The following is a 21,169-nucleotide window of genomic DNA, read 5'->3' on the forward strand; positions in this document are numbered from 1 at the left end:
ACCGGGATCTGCCGGAAATTATTTGCCTTGCATTTTTAAAATAACTTTTCTTCTATATGGCAAAGCTAAAATTGCAACTTTGCGAAGTGATTATACAATTATTCCAGACAAAGAGAAGACAAAGTTTTATATTAATCCATGCATAATGAGATTGTCTAACCTGACAACTGAAGTATAATTAATTATTATTAATATTACAACAAATGTCGAATCATTCATGATACACTAATTCTCAAATGCCAATGTAATTGTTTATCTACTCTCTTTCTTTTTTTCTAATTTTCACGATTGAGAGACAGCTGTTTTATACATATTTCCGTATATACATTTTTAGATTCTGTCGCATATATTGTACATCCCTTCCTCCGCGTCTCTTGATGGCAGTTGTGAGAATGGAAAATTAATATTCATAATTGTATAAGCAGCACGGCGGCTCATCGGCACGGCCGAGATTTATCCGACAAGAAACTTTAGGCATCAGACAAACAAGTTTAAATTAAATCGCCGGAAGCTGCCTGCTTGAACCGAGAATCCGAGGCAGACACTCCGTAAATTGCCTTAGAGGCTACTTGCGTATGACGTAAAAACTTCGAGTGCAAACAAGTATCGATCGTGAAATATTTTGAATATGCTCGATTGTTTAGATTAAAAAATGAGACGCTTTTATCATACTTCCGCATAATCTTCCGCAAAAGCAGTATATTTCTTATTAGACACTTTTGTTTTTTTTTTCTTCACTTGAAACTATTAATAATTGTTCAAAGAACGTTAATGAAGATTATTAGTGCCGTTGTACGTTTTGATATTGAAATTCTGTAACAAGTGGATTTTGATATCGATTGACCATTACTTCAAGAGTAGAATTACGAACAAATTATACAGATGTAAGAGATAGAATACACACAACTGGAACTTTACAATTGATTTTAAATAATCCTATTATACTTTATTTCAAATGAGAATAATAATAGACAGACTTTACAAGTTAGAAACTAAATACCGCACTTTTAATCTGTTATTTTTTTTAATACTCTCAAAATTATTATGAGATTAGAACAGAGTTGCCAAATTTATATAGATCGTTTAAATCGTATTTTATCAATATTTTTATTTAAGTAATGTTTTTAGTGACAAATATAGTGAAAAATCTGAAGTAGAAAAGAAAAATGAATAATACAAACAAAATTTAACAGATCTTCCTGTTTTGTGCGTGCTAATAACAATACTTAAAAAAATCAGCTACAATTGTTATTAATCTAAATATAATAAAAAATGAACTATAATATACATAAATACATTTCATGTATTTGAAAAAAATAAATATATATAATGCTAATATAAATATAATTAAAAAACTTAAGTAATATGTATTTAGTAATTCGTCCCTATGTTTTTTATAAATATCGTAAAAGCGACAACCACTGTAATTCTTTTCTATTGCGGAAGCGCGCGATCAATTAATTATAGAACTCGTTACAGAAAATATGCATGGTCGAGAGAATTGTTGTCGAGAGAACATTAAATGTCGTTGTAAGATTGGTGATCAAATTAAATGTAAATCAAACGTAATCAAATGTAATCAAATTTTGTCGCATTTTCGAAACGATTTCAATTGACGTGACACTCAGCTTCTAGCGTGTGCTTCGTTTTTCTCGGTCGAGGATCGTACGTTGAAATTCATCTCGCAACTTTGCAACCTCTCGATCCCTTGCTAATTGGAAGTGTACGAGGAGCCGCTGTCTGCATAATCGTATCTGCATAAACCGTGATCTCGTTGCCTGTACGATCGCACGGAGCGCTAACGAGTCATTGGAGGGTCGGTTGAAAGTCGATCGACTTGCGAAAACGATTTCCACGACAATCGACAGCGTGAGGTCGACGAACACTCCACGGCGTTCGAGTGGAGGGAAAGTGGATTGCATTCGGAATCGGGCGATGTATCCCATTAATTTTTCATGCCACCGCCGGGACTTGTGTCCCGAAGTGAAGTCCGTCGTGTATATGCGAACGTTTCACGGGCGGACCGTCGTCGTTAATAATTATTCGATAGCTCCGCGTAATGGAAATCCCGAAATTGGAAATAGAATACGGTACCGGCGCTCGTATGGTTCGTGTGCGCGCTAAGTCGAAGTTACACGCGAAACAAATCGTAACGAACGCTAAAAACGGGAGTTGCACAGGGAGTTGCATCCAATAACCATGCTGAATAATTTGTTACCTTTTAATGGTCGGTAATTTATAAATGGTAGTAATTATTTGAGCCGCGCATATACGTATCTTTTTTTTTCATAATTACTAGATTTTTAGGTGATTCCTTGCTTTGTTTATTTATCGAGTTAAATTCTGATATTTATGAAAGAGTTATCGGTGTTTCGTTATCGGTGGATTCGATAATTTATACAATTTTGTGTTGCTTTCAAGAGATGGACGATGTGCGCTCCTCGAAAGTGCGGAAAATACCGAGTTCTTAGCAGAACTCTCCCGTCCGAAGGAAAATATTGTATATTTTTCCATATAATATCTTGAAACGACACATGTACACACACCGCTAAAAATTTTATTATTTTTATCAACGCCAACTTTCCTACCCTCGTGTCGCTGTTCATCTTGTGAGGTATTTTCTTGCGAGATCAGCAGAAATTTTATAGTATTGCTGCTGATTTTTATAGTCGTCGCAAAATCGATCAAAGTGATGTGTAGAAACGCATACGAAATACAACGAAAATTATGCAAAAGGTCCATTTACAAGGATTTAATAAAATCATGTATAATATATATTTGCACAAATTTAATTGTTTTTTTAAATCACAATAAGCACACAGAACAATAAATTTGTTTATGCATTGTTAAATGCATTTAAAAGATAAATAAATTAATAATTACGAAATAAAGCTTTAAATAAATTTGTATAATTAAAAGAATTAGGTTGATAAATGTTGCTAAACTAATGCAATTATTGTTTTGTACGCCGCTAATGTCAAAAGAAACAGCGCTACGAAATAACGATATTATTATCACCGGCAACAACAGTACCGCCGTTAGCTCGTTTCATTTATTACGATTGTATTAAATCGCCGTGTACTTTTTCTTTCACAACAAGGTTGCAAATCGGCACCATTGCGACAGGAGCAGAGACGATCGCCTCGCGAACTTGTTCAACTTTTAATGACTCATTCTACAGAGGCGTTTGATTCCGAACAGAACGTAGCTTGCACGAGAAGAATAATCAAGTTAGGTAACAAGTCAAAGAATCCCCGGCCTTTTCCCGTCGCATTCCGCCGACACAGAAATTCCATTCGGCAAAAATTCTCTTCGTCGCTCCTCCTTCGATCGGTGTCCTTCATTAATTAGTAAGAAAATTAATGAAGCCGCCTCCGTGAGCACAAACTTTGCTCGCGCGAGGCTCATTAGTCTTTTATATAGCTCGAGTATTAACGAAAGTAGTAGTAGATGCAGCCCCTGATAGAGTCAGGCGATTACTTGTCTACTAGTAGTAACGACCTGACGAATCAGACATCAAAAGAAATTCCTAATTAAGGTCGAACTTGCTGACTGTACCACCGTTACTTTTCTTGGCCAACCAATAACTCTGATATTTATAACTTATAAAGTTTTTACAATAGCATTATGAATAATAAAGGAATGAGAAGAAATGATACACAAGTGTGCGCAACACTTCGGTAGTTTTTTTATAAGTCAATCTTTCCTTTTTTGGCGGGAAATTTTAAGTAATAATTATATAATTGTTTACAAAGGAAAAGAGATTTAACAAAACTATAAAAATAAAGATTATTGAAATAATACATTGTAAATAAAAACAATACATTTTACTATTAATTTTAAACGAGCTTTAACAATATTTTAATTTGGACATTGTGTTCAGTGATAGAGAAGATAATGGTTCTTATTTTTTTTCTATTTACTATTTTATTTGATATATATATATATGTATCAAATATAATAGTAAATAGTTAAGATAGTTAAGTATAGAGTTAAACAAAGTTAAACAATAACGTGAATAGATTATGTTAATGTAATAAACGCTGAGTTCCCTCAGTGTGCTGATGTCTCAACAGACCTAACGTAGTCTCTTTTTTATGCAGTGTCGTCATATTTTTGTAAACAACTTCCTAAGTATTAGATATTTAATAATTTTGAGTTTAGAATCAATTAAACAACACTTTGGTGAAATTGTATGTTGAGTTTTTAATTTAAAACGTTGATTATTAATAAAGTTATTGTACACAATGTAAATTAGGAGATCATAATATTATACCATCTCCTCTTCAAAATTAAAAAAAGTTGCACAAACGGAAAGAGTACAGAATTAAATTTACTAGGAGCTATCTTCCTGGTTTTTGTGCCAAGAAAGTACCATCTGAAGATGGAGCAGGAAACAAAGCGTAAATGTAGTTCGCAATTTGACTGTCTCCCTGTTAGACCGTTCCCTATCAGGCCAAGTCGTTCGTTTTACGGACGCTATCAATCCGTCGGGCGGATATTCTCGACGATCTCGCGATACAAAGTAGTTTCGTAACGAACCCGGGCGAGCACCGAACAGATTTTAGCGACAAAACGAGGACGTTTGCGAATCCGCGGGAGTCGCAAACGGCATAACGACTCTCGAAAGTGCTCTCTCGCTGGCAGTGCCACGGAAGAAGGGTTTAGCTCACTCCGGAGACGAGTGAACTTCAGAAATGTTACTCCCGGTGCCTTGATAACTCAATCCGCGGGGAGCTAATAATTCTCTATTCTGACGCGAATTGTTCCCTTAATGCCGCGGCATGAAGCCCATCCAGCTTGACAATGTTATATTTTCGTCATCAGTCGCTAGAAAACCCTAATTTTCATGCATTTTGACAATAAGGTATAAGCAGACTTTTATATTAATAACTATTAATTGGAAAAATCAGGTTTTAGAGACAGTGATATTCTTTCCCGGATGCTGTAGAATAGAATTCTATAAAAAAAATTATTTGTACTTTTATATGGAAAAAGTTGCCGAGTGCAATTTTTCTATTATGCAAAAATATAAAATATTGACGCGATATGATTCAGGCATTTTAGGCAACCGGTACGTATTCAGCAATTATTTCCTCATTAAGATTAAATATTGAAACATTATTTAATTAGTAATTTAAATTAATTTTAAAGAATCATTAATTGGCAAAAAATTGCTTTTTATGCTAATTCGAAGGTCTCGCAAACACATAAAGCACCGTTAATATACACACATACCTTCTTACTGTGAATACGTAAGAGAATTAGTACTTTGACGGTGATTTGTTTCTACCGAGCTTGGATTCTTCGCCCCCGGAATTAATTAGTTTACCCAGAAACTCCTAGCAAGTGTTATTCCACTGCACGCCTCGTACATTTCCCTGTATTTTCCGAGCCGCACGAGGACCGTACATCGCCGCCTCGTTTACAGGCTTTCGTTAAAATTGAAACGAGAACAGACCGCGAAGAACGGTTCTTCTCTCCTTTGTTTTGCCACCCCTTTCATTCCAATGAGACTCTAACGATATGAGCTCACGGCGACTTTGCCAAATTATGATAATAATATCACTTAGAATCGCATATTGCGGGTCTCGGCAAAATTTCACTTAAGCTGGCGGTTCGCGAGATCGGCGCATAGGTACGAACTTAGACGTGCGAGTCCTCTAATGTTCAGTCGTTCTCGAAACAACCGACTTTAACCTATAAACGAGCCGCTTAACGACCAGTTTTCTTCCACACCTCTCTGCACACTCTAATTCCACTTCGACTTCTTCACCGCTTTTCGTTATTTGCATAAGCTATCTTAAAGCTAAAATTGAAATTGATATAATTTATAATCACGATAATGTATAATTACTAATTGTCCAGATACAAGATATCAAAGTTTATTTTATGTTACAAATTCCTCAAATATTATATTTTTTAAGGGAAAAATTTATTCTTTATTGGAAATGGAAATTTTTACTAAATGCATTTTTATCAAAAGTATTATTTATAACAAAATAAATTTCTAATATCTTATGTGTTTGCACAATTAGTTTTGTGACTATATATTCAACTTGTTAACAATACAGAATTGTTTATTTTACTGTGATAATTGCGTACAAATATGGAAATTTTTCGAGTATTTTAAATTATTTTTATGAAGACCTTAATTTTGCTCACAAAAGCAAATCTAATTTATATTTATTTTTATAATTTTAATTTACATAATTTGTAATGAATTAAAACATAGTTATCCTTTAGAATTTATATAATCTTTTTTTTTTAATTGTTTGTCAGAAAATATGAAACAGCTCAAATATAAAATTCTTTAATATACATTTTTTAGTCTCTCTAATAAGAAAATTGTCTCATACCTTTCGATACCGTTTCGATCAAGATAAAATTCAAAGTTTATCTTTTAACGGATAAATCGATTTCCTTTTCTGATCTTCAGTCACTGAGAAAGCTGAAACAGGATTGAACTGTCTTAAAAGAGTTTAGTTAACTTTTTCTCTCGAATAAGTATAAAGTTTCAGGCGCGCAAAGATTAACTTTGGAATAATTTTCTAAAATTGATCACTCTCTACCTAATCTTTATCGTAAACTTAAAAATAAAATTAAAGAATCTTTCTGTTTTATCTTGCATTTATTATTATTTCTCAATAACTTTTAATAACGTTTCTCTATTTTACGGCTTCAAGTCTGTTTTCCGAAATTTTAGTTAATTTCTATCTTGGATCTAGTATCTTCACAAGTCCTTACAAACCTCTTCACTCTTAAGCGTCGCACTTAGGCGTTATTCTCTAACGGATAAAATGGTACTCCTCCTCGAACTCGCCTTTCAGAAGTCACACGATAAACGCGTGAATGTCTCGCGTGTCTTGAACGAAGCGCGCCTTATTGAACCGCTTCGTAACTCGATTAAAGCCACTCCATGCGCGCGAATAATAATAATAGCGACTCATTAAAGCTTCCGAAGAGACGACGAAAGTCTTCAAGTTTGCACTTCTATTTGTTGAAAGGGCGTTTGATTGAAAATACAAATTCGTGAAAAGGAATTTACGCAAAAATCGCATAAATGGAGAAAAAAGTACACATGAATGGAAATAAAAAAAAAATAGTGGGATTTTTTGAAGAATTTTAATATAATATACATATTTATTTATATTGTAAAATACAAATATACATAATTTCATTGTTACGCATTGAAATTTAATATAAGATAAAAGGATTTGATAATGGAGAGACATGTAATATTAATCTTTGTAAATATTTTTCAAAGATAAATAATTGAATCATAGTTGAGAGAGTTGAGTGATATTAATATTTGCAAATATAATGCTGTTAATGTTAAAATACACGTTTTTCGAAATTGATTTAAAGTATATTTAAAATAAATACTATTACTTTTATAATGTATAAACTTTCAGCATTAACTCTTTTAGCGACGAATTTTTATTTTAAATTTTCTTCTGACATAGAAGCATCATTATTTTTAATTGGTGGTTTTAAGTAACTTTTCATTATTTTTTTTCTTTAAACTTGGGAAATTATAGATTTTTTAAAATTAGGTGTGCCGTATTTATATATTATGAAAAAGCTTATGCGTGTGTATTTATATATTATGAAAAAGCTTATGCGTGTGTGCGAATGCTTCTTCGAGGTCACAAGGTTAGCTTCTCAAGTTAATGCAGTTAATTCGAAAAGACGACTAAGTTGAAGTGGAGTGAGATGTATGTAGGAGAAAGTAAAACGATGAAACGTATAACATCTCCGCTCGTCTAGGGAAGGATACTAAAAGCCTCGTCGAATTCTTCCCGTCTGCACACCTGACGACATGAATTTTGATTTGCAAATGAAATCCCAACTTCATCGGGAGTTTCGCACCCGGCAATTTCTCTCTCGGCCGCCTTTGTTTTCGGCAGCTTTTCACGGCGAGCACCAATTATACGGACCATTCTCTCATCCCGATTCCTTTCATCTGCGTTCGTCTTTCATCCCGCTCCACTTTTTCTCGATCTGTCCGCCTTCCTCTGTCCCCCGTCGTCGACATCGATCTGCATTTTCTTTTTTCCTATTAGTCGGAACTTCCGCAGAGAATGTCGGACAGAAAAGGAGCTCGGCATGAAATTCGCGAGCGAACTGAATTCTAATTATCCCGGCGTTTCTTTCGCGCGTTCTCCATGTTCCGCTTCTTCTCTTTTTTTCTTCCTTGCATTCGCCGGACCGCGTTCTTCGTTATGCGCTACCGCACGTTGCAAAAAAAAAAAAGACGTATTTTGGAAAGAGACGGAAGTGGACACCGAGGTGGAGTGGAAATCAGAAAAGCGAGCGTCCATGCGGAGTCGCGCTTATGACCTGTACGTGATTGCCATTGAAATGTCTTTCTTGTTGCGTGCAGTAAATTATTTTGTATCAAATTGGATTATTGATATAGGTAGAAAGAAAGTTCGTGCGCAAGTTCTATTGCAACAATATAAAACAGAGTAAATGAAAATGTATTATTGATATATTATTGAAAAAGAAAGAGAGAGAAAGATCGTAAAGTTAATGTTATTCATAAATTCGAACAGGCAGACAAGAAAATAAGAGTTGTTTTAATTCAATTTTCAAAGTTTAAGATTACACGTAACTTTCCTCGGCTAACAGATTCGCCGGCAAGATTGGAATTTTAAGCGAAAATTTAATCTTCCATTCGCAACAATATTTAATATACGCATATTAGGTCTTTGTTCAAAATTCTGCAGTAATAATTGCCGTAAATACATGTGAGAAGGTAAATTATACGCTTTACGAATTTTTTTCTCAACTATGTAGTCTTGTTTTCCTCGCACGTACACGTTTGATGTTCGCTTCGATATCAAGTAAATTCATCGGGTTCTTGCAGTGAAGCCGCTCAAGGTGGAGATTTTGGGGAAGGACCAGATCCTATCGGCAGGGAAGACGTATGACGTGAGATGTCAGAGCGCCGGTTCGAGGCCGCCGGCGGTCCTGACTTGGTGGAAATCCTCGAAGCAGCTGAAGGGACAGAAGAAAAACGTGAGTGATGCCAAAAGATCTCTCTTCCTCTCTACGTTTGCGCGAAGTAAAAAGAAAAAAAAAAAGAGAAACGTGCCGCACTCGAACGGGGCGAGCTAGCTGCCGCGCTTAATTGCATCTCCTCTACTTAACCGCTCTGTTTCGAGATACGGAGAAACGTTCTCTCGATTACACAAATCCACTCTGCTTTATTACGTCGGCTAACCTGGTTACCCTAATGAAACGGACCACTTCATTTAAACACAAATATTTTCACAGCGGCGCGGCGCGGCGCGGCGAACGAATTATCGCGGGCGATGAAAGCGTTATTTTAGAGCATTTGTTGGCCGTTCAATCGGAGAGCGCGCGCTATTATTTTGCACCGCGTGGATCTCGATTGGAATGCGTATTTTTGCAACAATTATTTTATTCGATTAGTTTTCTATATTACCTTATGTAACGAATATACACGCGAGTCTCTTTATCAACATGTTACTTTGAGCGCGCGCACTTTTTCAGCTTCCGGGACGAAACAAGCGAGACGAACGAGGATCGCTATCGCTATTCTCCAATAAAAAATAAGTCCCGTTATTATTTCAGACTGTTGTTAATTTACTCGGAGGCTATTATTGTTTTATTTCATATAACTCAGATTCCAATCAAAATCTTAATTTTCGCGAGTGCTATTTCAGTCTTCGTCCTCCGTATTACTTTTATATAACTGTCGCGCCGCGATTCATTCTATCAACGTCTAGAAATTGAAATCTTCGATTCACCGCCCTCGTCACCGCAATCGCCGCCGCCGCCGCCGCCACTGCGCACGAACGAATCGGAAATCGTGACCCCCCCCCCCTCTCCTCCCCCTCTCTTACTCCATCCATCTACCTATCTCTATCTCCGTTGATTGCGATAACATACATCCCTTCGCAATATCAATCACGCGAGAGCTCGTTCGTGGCGCCTGCAAAATCGACGTGGCGCGAAAAATCCGTCTCTCCCGCGATTAAACGAGGAATAATGGGAAGAACGTTGGTTCGAATAACGCCGGAAGTAATGACATTGCCGGAAGACGCGCGCGCGCTGCGCGGTCTCTCCCGTCTTAAGGCGACAGTGAGCCGCTTCCGCGGCGCATCGATCCTCGTTGCGTTCCCTCCGTCCGCGGAGGAACGAAAATAAAAATGACAGTGTCTCGATACACGAAATACTGCTGGAAGCTCTTCGTCCGTCCGACGTAAATGGGAACTCGTGGAAATAAATTCGCCTTTATCTCGCGCAATTTCTACCCTCCGTGGTCAGTCCGTTCTTGCATCCGGTTCTCTTGTGCTTTTTTCCTTCATTTCTTTTGTACTTCAGACCTGCTGCGTCTGTTTTGGAAACTTTTCCTCTAATTAAGACGGTCAAATAAGAGGGAAAAGGTCCCCGTTGTCAAGTTTATATAGAGATACAAGAACGTCACTACGTGTTATACATGCTTTTGTTTTAGTTATACAGGCGTTTCATCTTTATTTAATACCAGAACAATGATATACAAAAAATTCATTTGCATGATAATGTCTGAAAATATTTTATAATTGCAGAAAAGAATTGATAGATGTGTCACTTAAATCGTATCTTATTAATTTTTTGTATTTTTATTCAACGTAAGCAATACTTAAGCTTGTATTCATAGTCGAATCTTATTTCAAGATTGTTTCAAGCAATGTCTTAAAATGCTAATACAGCTCTGTGATTGGCTGATAGCATCTTAAGACAGTACTTAAGATGATCTTAGATAAAAGATCCGACTATGAATACCGGCCTTAATGACAAAACTATATGAAACAAATGAGAGAAGTGAGTAATAGGGTAAAGGCAGGCATTATGGTCATTGTTTTTATTTGAGGTCATAATTTTTAAAACGCTGGTTTTTTTATTTCGTAACTTTCTGAAATTCTAGTGTATTTAATAAACTTTGATGACAAAATGTCTTGATCCATTAAAATCTGTCCATATTCGAAGAAAAAAAAAAGAATCTGAAAGCATGCGTTTTGGCCATATTAAAATGGGGTGGGTAATATGGCCAACTATAAGAAAAGTGTACAAAACAATAATATTTTGCAAAAGTGAGGTAATTTTAATCGTACAGAACATAAACATTGAAACATTTGAAACATACACATTTGAAAAATAAACATTTAATAAAAAAAACATTGAATCTCGGGCTCGCTTTCTCTCTCTCTCTCTCTCTCTCTCTCTCTCTCTCTCTTTTTCTCTCTCTTCTCCACTCTCTCTACGTAACGCTGTCGTGCTCTCACAATCACTATTTTGCTTCGCTGTTATTGTCACTCTCAGTTGTCAGCACTGGCGTACTCTACACTCTGTTGTACTCGCTAGTCTCTCGTTGCACTCGCTGGCCATATTAGCCGAGCATACATTTAATAATGTGCATTATAATTACAAAAATAATGGGCAAAGCACAATAAATTTATTATAAAAATATAGCCAAGGTTCAGGTTTTGAAATGTGTAATGAGAAAAGCCGAAATTATTTTGTTTTAATTTGAAAATCTTAGTTGGAAGTGCGATATCTGACTTTGACGTGTATATTTTGATGGTTATGGAGAACAATGAAGCACCAAACCACGAATAACAACAAAATAGAAAGGTTTTTGTTACCAAACTTCAAGAATAGCTACAATAATTGATTTTTATACATTATTTACACGACGTTTATCAATGTTTAGAATATTTAATACTGACATTGTGACCATATTACCTGTCTGGTCATAATGCCCGCCTTTACCCTATAAGAAAATTTTTAATACATTACGTCTTGTTTTATGTGTATCAACATCTTAAAACAATTAGGTACAAATGATGTTAATCTTTGATTATTTTACAGATTTGATAATAATACAATCAAGCAATTTTATATTAAATTTTTATTTTGTGAAAGAAGTATAATTGTAAAATACTTTATATTTATATTTATTGTGTATTTATACATTTGCAATTATTATAAAGATTTTTATATTTTTATAAAATTTATCAAGTTTCCTATATCATACATACAAGATTTTTGTTAAGTGATAATCGTAAAATTAAGTAATTGATATGAATAAAAATATTTGAAATATGTAAATTGCAAAAATAAATTCAAGTCAGTTGTATTTTGAGTTTATCTATTTATTATTAAATATTTGATTATTTTTTTGAAATTATTAACAAAATAAGTATTAGTTAATAATTGTCTATTTTTTAAATTATAAATTTATAAATTCGATACTTTCAAAGGCGGTATAATTAAAAGATCTTTTTATATGGATCCATGATTGTAGATTGTCTGTATTTGAGACATGTTCGTATATGCTGTATAATGATTATCTTGAGAAAGGTACTTAGATTTGTTATTGTTTTGAGAAATGGTGATCAATTAAAAACTGATATATTTTGGATGGATTTAAACTCGAATCTTTGATAAAGAAAGCAGACGCGTATATTCATTTGCGTATAAATCAGTGCAAATGGGAAATATAATTAAAAATAATTTAAGTGATACGCATTTCGTAACTCTACCCTAGCTTAAGTAAAAACATATTAATTTAAAACATCACTCACAAGAAAAACAATTTTTTACAGCATTTTAATTATTACATCTTATTTTCTGTTATTTCTTCCACTTGTATTATTTCGTACATGGTTGTAATTTTATTTGGTCCACATTATGAGGCGACGTAAGAAAGGAATAAGGAATAAGCCGGACCTTATTTCTCTAAGTCGTTTGCCTTGTCGTAAGAGGAACGCTAACGGCGATTTTCCAACGTCGTCGGAGTGCGAGGATGTTGGAAGAAACGAGGTCATTGCGGCTCTTTGCTGGAAGGTGAATCAGCTCGCAAGCTCGTAAGATCAGGAACGTGTAACGAGCTCAATGACAAAAAGCTCAATCGACTTTTATACTACCGGAAAAAGATTAGGCCCGACGTATCATTATACCGACAAAATTCGCCGTTTCTCCCCTCCACAAGCGGAAAGACTATGTCTACATACATGGATTTCCGATAAAACCAGTGGAATGGAGAAGAGAATCTGACGAGGTTGTTTTTTCGGGACGATTAACTGGGGGAGATTGAACTCGCCCCTTGTTCGTCGTCATATATTTTTATCCCCCTCCACTTTTTCGCGATAATTTGGAATTACACCTCGAGGTTGTATATACCTTTGTATTATCTATGTTAGCAATTCTCAGCTGATTGTTTGTGAGAGCTTTCTCGTGGGATTTGTAATTAAAAAGTTCTGTAATAACGTTTGCTTCAATCAAAACTTTCTCCCGTAAATTCTGTACGCGCGTGATAATTGAAATAATCTTACGATTATTTTTGTTTCGTAATAGTTTGAAGAATGCTGTAATATACTTATATTATATTTTATTATTTGTGCCTTAAATTTGTGCCATTTGCAAATACACTTACAGCCTTTAGACAGAAAAAAATAATTGTGATATTATTGGTCTTATTATATTATGATGACATATTAATTTGAACAAATCAATTGGATGAAATCAGGATGACTAACAGTTTCGATTTTCGTATTAACACTCTAGTCTTGTAATAATAATGTGTCGCAGGCGATAACGGGAAATAATCGATTTCCATTAATAAAAGACTTCATAAGCTACTTAGTGAGCAAGTATAGCGGGGTAAGTTTTTACACTGCAAATTGAATCCGAAAGTTTCGCCTGCGAAATCCACGGCGAATTTCAAACTGTTAAGGAACAACACGATGTTCGTCGGGAGCGATGTCCGCCACGACACGGCAATAACCAGCTCGGACCGTCCGGTAATTAATTGGATCAGTGGAACTGTCCGCCTAATAATTGCGATAAGTCCTTCCGCGAGATATTACCTCGCATACAGTGGTAATTATTTCCAGAATACTTTTATCTTTTCTCCTCGTTACACGTTTCACAGTTTTGATATTATGAGCTTGGTAATAGCGCCGCGCGATTGCAAAATTGTGACGTACGGATTTTCGATGCTTCGCGTTAGAGAAAACCATTCAAGAAGAAAACGGAAAACATTTTTTTTAATAAGAACGTATGAAATAACGCCACTGACACTAAATGACGCCATCGTATAATTTGTTTTGTGCGCGTAATAAAACCGAGAGTGTCTAAAAGTCCGAAAACAATTATAAAATTGCGCAAAAATGGCTCTGCCATAGTATAAGTATATACATAAAATAAGTATATACAAATGTAATTTGTATTTTTGTGAGAAGCAATTTCAAAAACTCATGTCGAAAATTTAATACTTTTTATGTCTACGAGCTTGTTCTTAAATGTCCACTGCGACAGTGATTATTTTATTGTATAAAGTAATAAAATGAGATATTTTAAGGTTCTAATAAAGTGTTAGTTTTGTACGATTAATATATTTGAAAGATGGTAAAAAAGTAAAATTATACAACTATACGATTTTTGTATAACATAATGATTTATTTAACGAATTTGTGTGTCTGCAAAAAGCACCATGGATTTGATAATTAAATTTTTAGACTTCAACAAAATCTTCTTTCTAGTGCAATAATATATTTTTAAAAATTAGTAAGAATAAAAATTTGTAAGATATACAATTTTGTATTATTTATAAATTTAATAATGTGAATAATGTAATAATATCATTAATTAATTTAGAACTTGAAAAATGGGAAAATTGTATAAATACATTGGTTTTATTCATTGACATATTTATTTAGATATATGGTAGGTAAAATTTCTAACAAAATTGATATTTTATAAAGGTATTATATATCTATTATAATGTAAAAATTTTATTTTCTTACTATAATTATTTATTTGAAAACAAATCAGATAAGGTGGCATTATATGGTGCAAATCAGTGACGTAAATTGGGATATCGTACAATTTCAATAGGCGTAATTCAGGACATTTCCAGACTGCATTTAATTCTTTTGTACATACTAATAATTTTATTTATTTTTAACTATTATATGTGTTTTCGCTAATTTACAATATTAACTATAAATTCAGATTAGTCTTATCTAATAATACTCAAAAATTGATTTATGCCTAAAGTGACGTTTTATTCCATACTTTAATGTTCTGAATCGTTTTCACGTTTAGAGTTCACGAAAGTATTCTACTAATTGAATAAAATCAGTCGGCATTTTCTTGAATTTTGTTATTGATTTTACGTTGTCACGCGTTCGCACGGCTAAGGTGGGAGGATCGTGAGAAATGCGTTGGACAGCGACGCGGGGAAAAATTTCCGCATAAAGAGAAATGGCCCTGGAAAAAAATACCTACTCGACGATGCGGCAGGCGTGGTAGCGTGCCAACGACAGGACGGATCGTAATTCTCGACGTGTTCTGTCTTACATATTATCGTAGAGATCGTTTTTCGCGCTGGCTGGCATAACTTCAAGCTACTCTCGTGGGATCAGAATAAAAATCTATATCGATTCGCTTCATTTTGAGTGGGGATTTAATCCGATACGGACCGAGCTAGCAAGCGAGCCCGCGAGCCGATCGATGGATTTGTCCGTGGACAAAGAATTTTGCATCGTGTATGAAATGCATATTTTATTTGTCCGTTTGTGCATTTGTTATGAACGTTAATGTATTATCATTATCGTCGAAATATTATATTATTTAGTATTCTATTTTTATTGTCGAAATATCTCTGTTTAATGTACATCATTAATCTGTTTTTATTAATATTGAAATATAGCGCATACGTACAACTTAAAAATATTTCCTCTCCATTTGATCAAAATCGGAATTAAATTCCGTCAGATCCTTTACGACTCTTCGAATTGTGAAAACGCGGGTAACGATAGTGCCATTCAGTCGCGATTTGCTCGCACGATCTCGTACTAATTTCAGGTTCAATTACTTTTGAGAGACGTACATTCGTCCACGTGCGCGTCGAAGGATTTCACGAATGAGAAAGCCCTAAAAGTTCTTTTATTACGGATAGGGATTAACCACGAGAGAACGCGCTACGAGAAGGCCGTTTGTCTAATTAAACGTTGGCACCACATGACTCGCCTTTAACCATTTTCCCAATACTCGATTCTTTACGCTTGTTTTTTTTCACAAACATCAAATCACTCGATGCACTTTCCGTGTATAATGCGTTGAATTCCGTTTGTGGCTGATGTGGAATTTTGATAGTAATTTTTACGGCGAGGGACCTTTGTGTAAGGCGACGTCAAAGAACGTTCAAACGTTCCTCTATAACATCCATCTCGCGGACTCGTTGCCAAGCTCGTTCCTTAAAGCGTCCCTTAAAGATGATCGTCTTGGATATCGGGATAACAGTCGGCGAAAATCCTTGGGGATGAAACAGAGAGGCGGATAATCGTGGAGAAAGTTTCCCGGTATGTTGGCCAGATCGGGGCACGAAAGAAATCGGCTGCCATCTTATAAATCCAGGCCGTCTTTCCCTTCATCGTCGAGACAGGTAAAGTCTTAACGTCTCTGATCCTCTTCCCGTGGGAGATGCTACAGCGAAAGAATCTCACGCAGATATTCCGCGATTTGACAGATGGTTTGGATTTGTGCGTCTTCGAAAACTGATGCGTGATAAGTTATATCTAATAACTTTATCTCTTACAACTTATAAAATTTAGTATTTAGTTACATTCAACGTTGAGCAGTACATGGGTACATATATGTAGAGAGATATACACACACACACATTTTGTGTCTCTAAACTTGTATTTAAGACAAATTCAATTGTAAAATATTTATATCTGTATTTCGATACAAAATACAATGGCATTTGGATGTCTGAACAGCATTTCAGATACATTTTCAGTGTTATAAGTATCGATAATAATAGATGGTGACTGTTTCTAAATTTAAGTTGAAATGCTTAAACGTAATACAAACAGGAATTTATCTAAAAATAATTCTGGACCACGAATATTGTAAAAACTTGCTTTTAGAAGTAAAAAGTGCTGCTTTAAAAAATAAAATCAGAATAATTTTTAATTAAATGGTTTTAACAGTTTCCACAAAAGATGGCTCTTTAAATTATTAAAAGTTCAAGACCACGTAGAAATAATAACTGACATTTATCAGTATAGATATTCTCTTTTTTTATTATTTGTCAGATAAACAAAAAGGTATATATTGCATTGATTGCACGTTTTTATAATATATGAAACATTTATTTTTAAAATTCTTTATCAATGCTGATTTAGTGATTATTTGGTCAAATTTTACAATTAGTGGCAAAATAGAGTGATACTTTTGCAATATTTGGTATGTTAGATTCACAACGAATAACATAAAAATTGTAATATAAACAAAAACATTATTAATTAAATTGATAAAACATTTATACAACATATTTTGTGCATATATATTATTATTATTATAAAATATAATATATTTAAAAGTATCTGAAATACTTTTAAAATCTGTGTCTTATCTAATATTACTAATTATATCTATTAAAAGACGCTTCTTTTGGCGACTATTGAAAATCGATTTAAAAGAGATGTTTGTTCTAATATAGCGACATAGCGTTCAAGTTGCAAGCGACAAGATTTTTTTCTTTTTTAAGAGAACATCCCTCTTCCTTTCTTTACTTTTTCTTGGATAATATAGAAAGTCACATGTTGAAAATATAAGAAACATCTTTATTACGAAGCACTCGTGAGGATCTCGTATCTCGCGCTCTAAGGATTGGATCCTCGGTATACGAACTGAAATGTATTTTCCTCTCGATTATGTCGGCAGAAAGACGGAGAGTATATTTACGCAGAGGGACGATGAACCGAGGGTTCTTTTATAAAGACTTCTACTAGCAGCCTTCCGAGAGTGATAGAACGTATACGGAATATTCCACACGTGTTATGCAAACCTGCAGCTATCTGCTACTTTGATGAATTTGGAGTTGATTTTTGCTTAGGGGAATTTTCAGTGGCAGTTTATCATCCCCAAGAATCTTTTCCCAGATTAAATTCTTCTTTCTTTGATAACTAAATTAATATAAAATTTTATTAAAAATTTGATCTCTAAGTAAGAAATCGAATCCAAAAGAATTAGCTTGGTGCTTCAATGCCGAAACAGTTTTGTTCTTCTACATTGACTCTTAATGCTTATAATTGAAGAATAATGCAGTATATCTAGTATGCCTCGTTCATTCAAACTACTTTAATTAAAACGAGGATGTTATTTCAATGCAGAATAGCCGGTGTACCGATCTCTTGTAAAAAAAGAAAAAGAGTGGACTCGGTCTTATTTTAATGAAATCAGCACGAGAATCCACGAACGCGAGCATTCGCATAACAGAATCGAGCCTGTTAATCCCGCGCGAGAGCGGATTCGAGACAAAGCGACTACGTGTACAATGTGACGTTAATTAGATATCCGTACGCTTTTAAATTATTTCCGTTAAAAGAGCATTACAATCGCTCGGAATATTTTTACTGGCTGTTGTAATTTTTAGTAATTTAGTTACCGTTTGCTGTGTTCCAAAACAATGTAAAAATTAATTGGAATTGTTTGGAAAATTAAACTCAATAACAAAAGCTGCACATGATAAAAGCATTACACTGCATCTACTTATAGGTGTGCATCAATTTCACAGACTGGTGTGTTTTTTTCTCGTTTTCAAATACTATCGGCATTATTCCCTGATTTGCGCTGTTGCCGTTAGTTCGCGATAAATAACGGAAAACTTTATGCCGCGCACATAACAAGTTAATAACCAAAATTGATGAAATAATGATGTGCGTTGTAAAACGCGTAAAATTCGGAATTATACCATCACGGCGTTTTTACCTTTTCAATTTCGATAATACGGTAAAGCTATTTGATACGGAAGGTATAACGTTGTATCCAAAGCAGGATATCGCGAACCGTCCGTGGATCTATCGAAACATTTTGACGTTTTTGCCGGATGATTGCATCGAAAAGCCACGATCGTGTGTTGTCGAAACAAATAAATCATCGGTCATGTCAGAATCTTGTTGGCGCGATGAATGCTCCGTTCCAGCCGGGAAAATTTTCATTAAACGGCCCGGTCGTTAAATAACGCCGCGAATATTGCCGAAAGGAAATATGTACATAAAAAAAGAAGGAGAAAGAGGGAAATGTGTATGCGCGCACGTGGGGAGGGGGGGAGGGGATGCAAGAGCGATCGGCCGTGATAATTTATCGGCGCGTCGATGCACCGGCGCGACTGAATTAATAGTTTCATGGGGGTGACAGACAGCTTGATAATAATTTATCGGCGCGTCCGTGTAATTGCGATCGCGAGCCATCTGGGAGCGTTGGATTGATCGGCATCGGTGTCATCAATAATCGTCGCCGACGAATGTATAATGATGCTCGAGGAAGTGTAGCCTCGAAAATCGGCCCGCATGAATTGCGTGTGGCATTTGTGTGCGTTTGCTAAACATGTTTGTCAACACGCGTCCGATCACTGGTCAGGACTACCGTGTGTTTTGGGTAATTAATGATGGCGAATGGGGATCACGACCGCCTATAGAAATATTTGCCCACGTCGCACGTTTCACTCTCCCTCCCGGGTTTAATTGTGATTAGATACCCGAGTAGAATGTTGCCGATATTATCGCATCGATTTTGCTTATGTGAATTAGTATTAAGATAATTTTAGGAATTACTTTTCGAGTTTGTGATCGAAAATGCCCTGGAGAATGGACCGTAAAAGAAAGATAAGCTATGCGTTGGAGAATTAAAAATCTCTTTACGGAATATGCCTTCGATATTCACGCAGTATTTGTAAAATCTGATCACCTGATTTATCCATGTCTAATATTTTAAAAAGGACTTTCTTGTCAGTTTATTTTGGTTTGATCTCATTAAAATATCGCATTTGCAGGCGCGAACTTGTTAGAGGCTATTATAGAAAGACGCGCGTTGCAGAAAGGAAACATGAAATTCTTTGCTCGTTAATCGATTATTGGAAAAGCGTACAAAGAGGATATTCCATTAATCGGGGTACTCTTGTGCGACCAAACGGCTCTCGCGGGGATGCCGGATCGATCCGAATAAAATGGATAAACACAGAGCGCCACTCCCCCTCCCCCCCTCTCTCTCTCTTTCTCTCTTTCGGAGTTGATAGCTCGGCACTAGCGCGCTGTTTTAAGGGAATTGCTCTGTGTTTAATCAGACATCGTTGGTCCTTGAGTTAAGGCATCGCCGTCGTCGTCTTGATGGCGACGGCGACGGTGACGGCGATGGCTCGGATGGCGACATCTAATTCGTGGAATCCATTAGTCTAGGGAAAGAGCCCTCGCGGGTAGCCACCCCGCATGTGTTTGGCCATTCCCTGAGAGAGGCTCTAGCGATGAGAGTAATGGGATAGCGCGATGATAATAATCGACGCCTCCATGCAGCGTCGTTAGACACGCGAGCGCTTAGAGGCAAAAGCTCTACGTAAAATGCGAACATAAATCTGTTCGTACGAATGACATAGCGTTGTTAATCAATTTTCATGGAATGTACGACAGTCATATTTATATAGAAATGTATAATTTAAATGAAGTATGAAATATGATAAGCGTTGGCTATTATTTATACTTTTCGTATCTTTTACTTTGTTTTTTTCTTTTGGTAATTTAAAAGAGAACTCTCAACTATGATAAAAATAACTTAAGTTGAAATTGATTCTTATATTGAATGTTTCTATTGATTCTTATGTTTATTTTTATACTAATATATACACAATACATATTTATGCATAATTATTTCTAGAAGAATATGAAGAATGAAAGCAAACATTGCAAGTATATCAATTATCGCTTCTATTTTTTATATTTTTCATTTGTGATAATTGAAAAGAAAAATTTTAACAGATAAAAATAACTCAAATTTTAAAACCAATTATTAAATGTATTATTATCTATTATATTACTAATATTTATTTATGTTTGAAAAATGTATATTTAATGTACGAAATATTATGAAATATTTATATTTAATTATTAAAGATAAGTGAAAGAGAAGAACATTAAACATATTTTTTTTAATAATATAAAATCGTTGAATAGGAGGAGAGTAAATAATTGCATTTTTGTGCCCTTTCAGAATTTTCAAAAAAACATTTTTTTTAGTATTGTATTATTATTAAAAGTATCAAAAATAGCCATAGGTAAAAAAAAGCTTTATTAATGAGGTCAAAATTATT

General features: G+C 34.9%; 1 protein-coding gene across 3 annotated transcripts in view; it reads left to right on the forward strand.

The window, feature by feature from the left end:
- Positions 1 to 21,169, forward strand: part of LOC105833892 (nephrin) — a 259,982-nt gene that overhangs the window by 132,246 nt on the left and 106,567 nt on the right. For all 3 annotated transcript variants that reach the window (XM_036292415.1, XM_036292410.1, XM_036292416.1), the window contains exon 7: positions 8,873 to 9,024. In XM_036292415.1, coding sequence (XP_036148308.1) covers positions 8,873 to 9,024 — 152 coding nt within the window. The remainder of the gene's footprint in view (positions 1 to 8,872; positions 9,025 to 21,169) is intronic.

Source organism: Monomorium pharaonis, chromosome 1 (assembly GCF_013373865.1).
Source record: "Monomorium pharaonis isolate MP-MQ-018 chromosome 1, ASM1337386v2, whole genome shotgun sequence".
NCBI lineage: Eukaryota > Metazoa > Arthropoda > Insecta > Hymenoptera > Formicidae > Monomorium > Monomorium pharaonis.